Source organism: Frankliniella occidentalis, unplaced genomic scaffold (genome assembly GCF_000697945.3).
Source record: "Frankliniella occidentalis isolate FOCC.00 unplaced genomic scaffold, Focc_3.1 Scaffold229, whole genome shotgun sequence".
Taxonomy (NCBI): Eukaryota; Metazoa; Arthropoda; class Insecta; order Thysanoptera; family Thripidae; genus Frankliniella; species Frankliniella occidentalis.
Window position 1 is genome coordinate 97,075 of NW_026267355.1, and position 9,148 is coordinate 106,222.

Here is a 9,148-nt window from a genome sequence, read left to right on the forward strand (position 1 = left end):
GGGGGGGGGGCGATCGCCCTCCATAAAACCGTGCCTGTGACAGGCGACGTTCACCCGGCGGGAGAGAGCAGACGTTTGGTGGGCACCTGCCTTGCCTCCCACATGTAAAACTGCACTATTTTACCTTGGTAAAAATTAATGGTTAACGTGGATGAAAATGTAAGGGGTTATTTGAATGGTGTTATCTTTAGTGTTTCGAGTTACGTGATGAGTTCCCTAGCTTTACCAGGGCCAGAGGGGGAGGAAAAGACGTGTGCGATGCTCTTCTTGATGGTAGCGCCTGCGGTGCGCTGGGTAGGCCAGCCCGCCCAGCAGCTGTGTGGAGCCGGCGGCCGCAAGGGGTGGCCCGCCCTACAGCCTGAGCGTCCCCGAACATTTGTAGGGGCGCGGACTAGGGGAGTTGGCTGCCAAACGTTTATTCCATTACTTCCCTACTTTGCTGTAATCACTTGCCTTCATTTTACGTACTAATGCGCAAAAGATGCACTATGTGTATTACTTTTTTACCCAATCCCCATGTCAATGCCCAGTACTGCAGTTCATGCGCATTTACGCGCATTGGCGCTTCTGTAGTGTTACGGCTGGTGCGGCTGGTGCATGCATTTGTTCGACCCACGACTGTGTTCACAGTGGCCTCTTGGATGCCGTCATCGTCGCCTCGTCTCGGACGGCAGAATAAGCGCTTCGAGACCGACAACGCGGCGTGGACCCTCGTGAACGTGAGAGGTTGGTGACTACCGAACTGACATCCTGAGAGTTCAGTCACTTGCAAGTTTTTTTTACAACAGTGTCGCAAGTAGCAACTTGCAGGCGTTTGGGTGGAAATTCTTTGAGAACACAGTGTCTTAACACTAGAAGGACCGGGATTTTCGTATACCTAGAAGGACCGGAGGGGTCATTTTGACCCCTCTACGATTTTTGGCTGTTTTTATGGCTTCAAGGCTGCAGTTTTATTTCACATGATTAAGGTTGTGTGTGTTTCAAGGTGTCTGATGCCATGAGTTGACATTGGTTAGGTTCAAAGTGCGTTGAGGTAGGCAACCCGCACGGCATAAAACCTTTTTATTGCAATTTTACAGCTATTTCTGCTAACTCTTTGCACCATTTTAGACATTTTTAAACTTCAAAATTAATATTCGACTTAGTACACATTTGTAAGTGCGTGATTTTTAGAACACATTAGTACTCTAAAAGTGGGAGTGTGATCCATACAAAAGCACTTCATTTTTTACCAATTTGGCATTGACAACAATGTGCGTGGCAGTTTTGGCATTCGCAAAACCACCCGTACTGTGTGCTAGATGCCCCCCTTTGCCATCAGAACACGATTCCCGTGACGCTACCACCACTAAACCTTGGATGTGATGTGATTTAGAAACGGGGTTCTATGACGTGCGTGTTGCCTACCTTCGCCTACTGAAGGAGTTAAAAAGTGTCACATGGCCGGCCACAAGTCATAAGCGGCCGTATAAAACAAATACGGTCAGCCTTATGAAGGAAAAGTAAGTCCTCGTCAGTTTACACCTATAGAATCTCGAGAAGGGGTCAAAATGACCCCTCGGTCCTTCTAGGTATAAGTAGTAATATCTTCGAAAATTCTTGTCGCAGAGACCTCATATTTTGCGTCCAAGCGTCTTTCGGTAGTACATGAAAAGTCGGAAAGTGATGAATCGGTCAAAAAATAATTCGTGTTTCCTTTGGCAATTAAAAATCAAAAGGGGTCATTTTGACCCCTCCGGTCCTTCTAGTGTTAAATTCCCAGCTTGTCACTCATACTTCAGAGTGCTCAACTCTCCGATCAAACACCTGCAAGTTGTGGAACACATGCATTACCTGGTCTGACCATCGTCTCTGGCCCGCAGACTACCCAGCCATGAACAGACCGCAGCGCGGGCGCGACTCGGCCTCGTTCACGCCGCGCCTCGGCCGCGAGCTGGAGTCGGATGAGGAGGTGGCCGTACACGACGCCCCGGGCCTCGGGCCGCAGGATGACCTGCAGGGCAGCGTGCGCCTGTAGGGCGCCTGTCAGCCTCCGCCCGCCTGGGGTGTGGCCTCTGCCACGGCCTCTGCCACGGCGCTCGCTGGCCGCATCGCATTGCCCGAAGAGGAGGGCGAGCTTTGCGTTTGGTATGGTATCCAATAGTGATTACGCTTCACAACATTGGAAACGGCTCGTCTTGTTCGCCGACCGACTGAAGCTGTGGACTGTTTTCCTCCCCTATCGATACAATAGGTGCTGTCATGGTTCTAGACTTATGACGTGAGAGGAGACGCCGGTTGTAGGCTATTCCTCCCTAGGCTGGAAGGGAAGACCCACCACCTGGCAATAAAACTGTTCCTCCTCATCTCATATGGAAATTTGCATCCATCACAGCATGTTTCTGCTCTATCCCCCTCCAAACAAAATGTTCTCCCATTACATTGTTTTGTAAACACTCTGCAACTATGCACAGCTACTGCTTACTATTTGTTGTGAAAGTGATGCTATGATTTTAAGACTTGTAAAATTTTGTGAACCTGAAATATACAATTTTTGTTTTTTTCTTTGTTGCGAGTCCCTTAAAATGTATTTTTATAAACCACTAAGTTGAAGAATGAGTGATGTCCACTGAAGTTTCTGCCATACTTTGAGAGAGGATGTGCAAAGGACAGTTTTTCTTGGCTGTCAAGGTTTTTTCATTTATCAAAGAACTGAAGATTTCATGAAAGGCATCTTTATTTGGATCCCCCCATGAACATATGCAACTTTGCCCAATATCTTAAAAAGGTAACCAGCCTTAATTGTTACAGAATGAACTGTGACAGGCATACATTAATAATAGCATTACAGTGCTGAATAAGGTCAATGCTCTGTGGCATACCAAGTCATTAAGACATGCCAACAGAGTAACACACAACCTATGTTTAACGAGGCAATGTGAAAAAAGCATTGAAATTTGTAAAACCTACTTTGAATTCAATTGAGAATTCTAAGGAAAATCAAAACAAAAGAGACATTTTTCAAAATGAGATTAATCATTACAAGTTTCTAATAGTAGGTTTGGTAGGAGATGGCAGCATAAGAGTTTACCCCTTTCTTCTTAAAACTAAACCAAATGGTCATTTTCTTTTATAAATAAGTGAGCATACTTGACAGTTAACATTGATAACAGGTCATTCCTTGATGCACACTGCAAACCACTCAATTACCTCTCAGTAACAGAACCAGTTGAAATTTGATGCATAGAAATATGCAAAACCTTTACCTAGTTTCCCTTCCATTCACTTTGGTTGTAGTGCATGAGAATTTCAAGGGTAGATATTCAAACTAGTTAACTATGCTAACCTCCAACTGCCCTCTGTTCACACTAAAGTGTTCATGCCAACACCTACATGTAGAAGTTTGTTTAAAAAATAACAAAAGGTTTAAGTCTTCAGTGGAAGCCCTATGAACATTGTTTTTGCATAATTTAGTTTAATATTCTTACACAAACATTGCCCACTCCTTTACAAACACCACATTTTACTATTGTTTAGGTGAGTTTCGCATCTAGTCAGCAAAAGTAATCTACAAAAAATTGTAACTTTTTAGATCTTTCTGAAAAATTCTTGCCAATTGAACCAATGGAAAGATAAAGAGAAAAAATAGTAATGATATATAGAATCAGTACTTCATAGACATGGCACAGAGAGATACACCTGCTGTATGCAGAAACCTAGCTTGCATCTTCAGAGCAGTACTTAGTACTGCTCTGAAGCTTACATGTCACATGCCAAACAAAGCCATAACATCATGGTACAATATTAGTAAGCTATTGGATTCATCACATCACAGATGAAATACAAGATTGGAAAAAAATTCATGGAAAAAATATGATTTTATTCTTGAATGCTAATGAAGTCTTCCAAAAGAGACATTCTCTGTTGTGAGCTGAGTAGTCTGAAAGATACACTAGTTCAATCATAGGGGAAAAAACTATATTTTAAAATATTTTATAGTTCTAAATTTATAAGGTGTAACAAAAATTAATAAAAACTACCCTACATCCACTATAAATTGTAGTAAAAATTGTTTCAACAAGTGCCATGGGTGATTCCTTGTCACATACATAATTTCAATATCAACATGTCAAGACTCACAAACAACACATAGAAAATATGTACACAGAAAGAAAAAAAAGTAAAAGTGCGTGGAATACATCTCTTCAATATCTCTGGAAATTTTACATTAGCAATAGATTCTTGACTATCTAGGATGGATTGGAATGGTGTTATTAGTGTCATAAGTGTACCCACAACAAAGAAACACCCCTCTGAGCTAACCGAGACATTTGCAGGTATGACAACACAGGTCAAACTTGACTCCTAAACTCATTTTAAAGACAGAACTCATGAGGCACAAATCTTATCAAAGACCCACAAATTCAAAAGTTTTAATTGAAATAAAGCTCCACAGCTTCTTCAATCATTACTATCACATAACACATTACTATAAGCATCATGTAAAATAAAATTGTGGTGGGAATTCTAAGCCAAGGCATCCATCTAAGGTGGCATTAGATTAGTAACCACCATAACGATCCTACAAAGCAAGAGAGAAAAGAGGTGAGCCATGAAAAATTCAATTCAAGATACAGAATTGTATATAAATACATATAATCAATAAAGTAATACCTGTAGAGAAGACATTACTCCATTTGCAAGAGAGCTCAACTTTCCTGCTACTTTGGTAACACCCTGCCGTACACTTTCTTTCATATCCTCCAAATCAGGAGCAGTCATTTGATTGCCATATCCCCCATGTGATCCCATATTGGATGATGATCCATTACCAAAATAATCAGCAGACGATATACTAGTTGAACCTTCAAATCTAGAGAGGTTTGCCTTGCGCTCCCACTGTAACAAACAAACAGAAAATTTAAATTATTAAGGTACAGAGCTTTAACTCAGGAATTCTTTTTCTGGTGTACTCACAGAATTTGCATCTGAATCAGCAAAATACTGGTCCGAAGAGATGGCTTTAGCACCTCCAAACTTTTTCTGAGCTTCGTTGCTACTAGGTGTAGAGTCATGGGACCGCGAAGCTCCTCCATTACCTGATCGGTCCCAGCTTCCACTAGAGCCACTCTTGTACCTGTCTCTTTCGGCCTCTCTCTCTCTCTGCCTTTCACGCTCAAGATCTCGATCCCGCTCACGCTCTCGCTCACGCTCACGTTCGCGCTCGCGCTCACGGTCCCTCTCCCTTTCACGTTCACGATCTCTTTCTCTATCATTATCAGTATCCCAATCATGATCCCTCTCCACTTCTCTAATTAATGTTACAAGTACATCCATCGACTTGCCTTCATTCTTATATCTGTTGGGCAGTTAATGCAAAGTAAGTACTGTACTACGTAAGTGTAAATTAATTCTCGAATTTCTCAAATGAAGGCCACAAAACTAGATCAATCTTACGTAAAAGGAAAGGGAAATACTCACGAGCCAAAGCCTGTAAATGGGAAGTCATCATCATCATCACGCTCATACAAGGATTTACGGAGGCTTCCATAAGACGAAGATGATGATGATGATTTCACAGGGGCATCCTGCTCAATCATTTGCATATCATTCGTAGCATTATGACTTATGCCACTGAAAACATAAAAAAATAAGGTAAGATCTCTAGACGTGCTAAGCAAAAGCCCACTAAAGATAATTTTACCTCACCTTCTAGTGGCAAAGCCCATTCCTAATCTTTCCATTTGAGTGGCCTTTTTCGGGTCAACTGTGCGCAACTTATCCTCTTCTTTCTTTTGAGCTACACTAAGATCCTGATAAGCCAGTCTCATGGAGGCAATCTTAAACAAATAGAATTGAAATAATAAGAATAACGAAAACAAAGGATGAGAGAGGGAATTTAGTACTTATTTTTCTGCTTTACCTGCTTTTCCTCTTCCTCTGCAGTGCGTTCAGCCTGAAGTTTTGCTTCATGAGCTGCTGTTTCTTTCATCTGATCAGCTAAGGCAGCCTTCTGCTCAATCTCTGAAAAATTTGTCTTCACACGCTGAGCACCTAATCCTTTCTTGGCACCGAGCTACAGCAAAAAGAAAAATATAGATAAAGGAAATAATTGCTTTAGAGCTCTTTAACTTTTGAAATACTAATATGAAATACTTACACCACTCTTTTTTGCTACAGGTTTCCTATTTCCGATAATGTGTTTCCTTTCAGAATCTGGTTCCGCTAAGCTAGAAGGGGAAAGAATACCTGCAACACTTGGTGCACCTCCTGAAAGTGATGCTGCACTCGAGGGTGGTGCTTGAAATGCTGGAGTGCTGATTGGAGCAACAGCTGGAGCCTGAAATTTTGAAGAGTTATTATGGATTCATATTTCCCTAGTGTCAAATGATGCTACTGTTACTAACCACAATAGTATTATTATCAGAAAGCTGAAACTTCTCATGTTCCTCAAAGAAGTCAACTTCTTTCTTTGGTTCCTCTGCTGGAGATTCATGAGCAGAATCTATCATGAGCTGAAAAAGAAAATGTGACACACAATACAAATATTTAATGATGTTAACACTTGCAAAAGTTTGTACCAGCTCATGTTAGTATTAGTATTATTACTATTGTTGTTTTTAAAAAATTTATTACATACTCCAGTGAAAAAGAAAAAGAAAAAAAACAGGTATCATTTTCAAATATTAATTAAGAAACATTATTTTGAAAACTGCTTTTTAGGAATAAGCCATAGTCTCACGGCCTCAGCTACCAGGCATGCAACCTTCACATTAAAAACCTTGTCTCAATTCTGACAAGAATGGGAAACTACATGGTTAAATCTGGGGCAACAAGAAAACAACAACAGCTAATATTAACTGAAAATCAATTTTCAAGTGCAGGCAAACTATTCTACATTGAGTAGAAATTTTTCTCTTGTTAGTCTAGCTGTTTACAGCTGTTTAGAATGTAAATATAAATTGGTACTTTAAATCAATCAAGCATGGCTACAAGCCCTGCTCACCATACAGTTAGCAGAGGTCTCCCTATTAGATAGAGCTTTTAAAGATGCCAAATGGAGCTGTCCCAAAGAAAAAACTACAGTGTCAATGTAAAATAACTTCAGCAGCAGCATAAAGTAAAACATTGGAGTGGGAAAGATGAATTTGGGGGAAGTCAATGGTTAAAGCAGGTTTACAAATAATTGATCATCAGGTAAGATTTTGACTGAATTGTACAGTTCTGTACCACTCAGAGAAAACTAACCTTTGTTCCATGTATCTTCATAGCCTGAATTGCAGCACTTTGTAATTTATCTCGATAAAGTTGAGCAGCACGAGAGTTATACTTCTGGTTAGAGTCATTTGTTGTACAATTATGTTGTTGGAAAAAGGAGTGCTGAAATAAGGAATAACAGACATTTATAATAAGTGTATAAAGATAAAAACAAAATAAAATCAGACTAAGTTATTTTTACTCACAGCATTGGCATTTCCACCAAGCTGCATTTGCCTAAGTTGAATCCATGTCCAATTTGTGTCCAATTGAGTTGAACGCACAAAAGTTAGGTGAACTCCTAGACTGCGGTGAACTGCAGAACAGTCGATGCAGATAAAGACGCCGTATGTAACAGTGGCCCATGTTGGGTTTTTGGCACTACAGTCAAAGCAGATCTAGAAAAAAAACAAATTTGTGTCAATATCACATTGGAAGATAAGACTAAGCACAAAAGGAAACAGAGAAAAGTTAATGTTACAAGTGAACGAGATATCAGAGAAAAGTTAGAAGACATGCCCATAACCAAAACATTCCATAACATTTTCACTTTCCTATCGGGGAAAACGACAGCCGTATGAGAAAGAATTAAGAATTTAGAAGTGTAAAACGAATGATCAAACTTGACGTTTAAGTAGACAGGAAACTTGTGAAATATGTTAACAGTTTTAAGGCCAAGTATGACACCATGTTCTTCAGCATATGAAGTTGATGAAGAGGCAACCAAAATAACATAGAAATAATAGGAACAAGAAAAAGCGTTTAAAAGTAACCTTATTAGGCCCTTGAGACCGCAAGCGTTTTAGAATTGCTTGAATATCGTTTTTGCTGGGCCCTTGTTGATCCGCCATGATTGACCTGTTGTCAGAATCAGAATTTCTCTTCCTTCGACGTCACTATGACGTCATTCAGACGTCACTGTGTCTCATCTGCTGCCTGGCAGAGATGTCAATTTTTGAGATTTTTAGTTAATAAATGGGTCCTTACTTTTCTTTTCTGATCCCTCCAGTGTCATCCTTCAGAATAAATTGCTGTTTACTGATGTTTGTAGCATGAAATTTTAAAGATTTTTTCTCTCCCAACGACGATTGTGAAATTGACGATACTCCTGCTCCAAGTTCCTTCCACCAACTCCAACCAGGCCCAGCCAAGCACATATACTGTTTCCGGTCCCTAAAATCGTACCCCCCTACCCCCGCTTCCCCTCGTTTCAATATATTGCCATAATTACAAAGATGAAAACACAACCCTTTGTGACAGGACATTTTCCTCGTACAGGGGACACCCTTCACACGAAAACGCACGAAATTCACACGGTAACAATGTGGCTTCCTTACGACTGCTCTGCATTATGAATAAATGCGATTCAGATATTAAAAACTTCCGCAATATTTTACGTCCCTCATGCATACAGACCGGGTAACACTGATGACAACAAACGCAGACGACGACGACACGCGCCGTGCCGGCTAAGACCGCATTGGAAGATCAACCAAGTTCGTTTTCAATTTTCCTTTCAAAATTGAAAAATTAACCCTTAATATCACTGCATTCAAAACCTGACGCTGTGCTTTGACCCACTCTCACCTCAAGATAAATTGGCTTTTCCGTGCAAGATAAAGGAGTTGCAACTATTATGGTAGGTTAAATGTAGGGTCTGTCATCCAAATCTTATTCAAATTTTAAACAATTCTCTTAATAAACAACAGTGATGTGCCTAAGCTGATGTTTCCCAAGGAATTAACGCAGAAAATTCATTTAGATGTCATTAGTGTTTGGAGTGGTGCTCAGAGTTATCCTCTGTAACTTTACAGCAATAACTTCCTTTGCTGCGTCATGTACCTAATCAATAACTAATTCATTAATAGGGACAATAGAGCCTTTAGTAGGTCATTGTTTCATGATTGTTCAG

The 9,148-nt window shown here is 40.4% G+C and overlaps 2 protein-coding genes across 4 annotated transcripts in view; one reads left to right on the forward strand and one right to left on the reverse strand.

Annotated features, from left to right (window-relative positions):
* Positions 1–2,544, forward strand: part of LOC113203126 (uncharacterized) — a 28,339-nt gene extending 25,795 nt beyond the window's left edge. For both annotated transcript variants that reach the window (XM_052272882.1, XM_052272883.1), the window contains 2 exons: positions 631–726; positions 1,863–2,544. In XM_052272882.1, coding sequence (XP_052128842.1) covers positions 631–726; positions 1,863–2,017 — 251 coding nt within the window. In that variant the 3' untranslated portion in view covers positions 2,018–2,544. The remainder of the gene's footprint in view (positions 1–630; positions 727–1,862) is intronic.
* A 154-nt stretch (positions 2,545–2,698) lies between these two features.
* Positions 2,699–8,167, reverse strand: LOC113203113 (ADP-ribosylation factor GTPase-activating protein 2). Of its 2 annotated transcripts, none has more exons than XM_052272881.1 (11): positions 8,010–8,167; positions 7,443–7,634; positions 7,228–7,359; positions 6,390–6,494; positions 6,140–6,319; positions 5,903–6,055; positions 5,689–5,819; positions 5,461–5,613; positions 4,957–5,338; positions 4,654–4,878; positions 2,699–4,561 (listed from the first exon to the last, which is right to left on the reverse strand). In XM_052272881.1, exons 1-11 carry the CDS (start codon positions 8,085–8,087, stop codon positions 4,541–4,543), a joined length of 1,752 nt encoding a protein of 583 aa, XP_052128841.1. In that variant the 5' UTR covers positions 8,088–8,167; the 3' UTR covers positions 2,699–4,540. The 2 variants fall into 2 exon arrangements, with proteins under 2 accessions (XP_052128841.1, XP_026273412.1); XM_026417627.2 differs by having other exon boundaries at positions 6,387–6,494.
* Between the last annotated feature and the right edge of the window lie 981 nt (positions 8,168–9,148).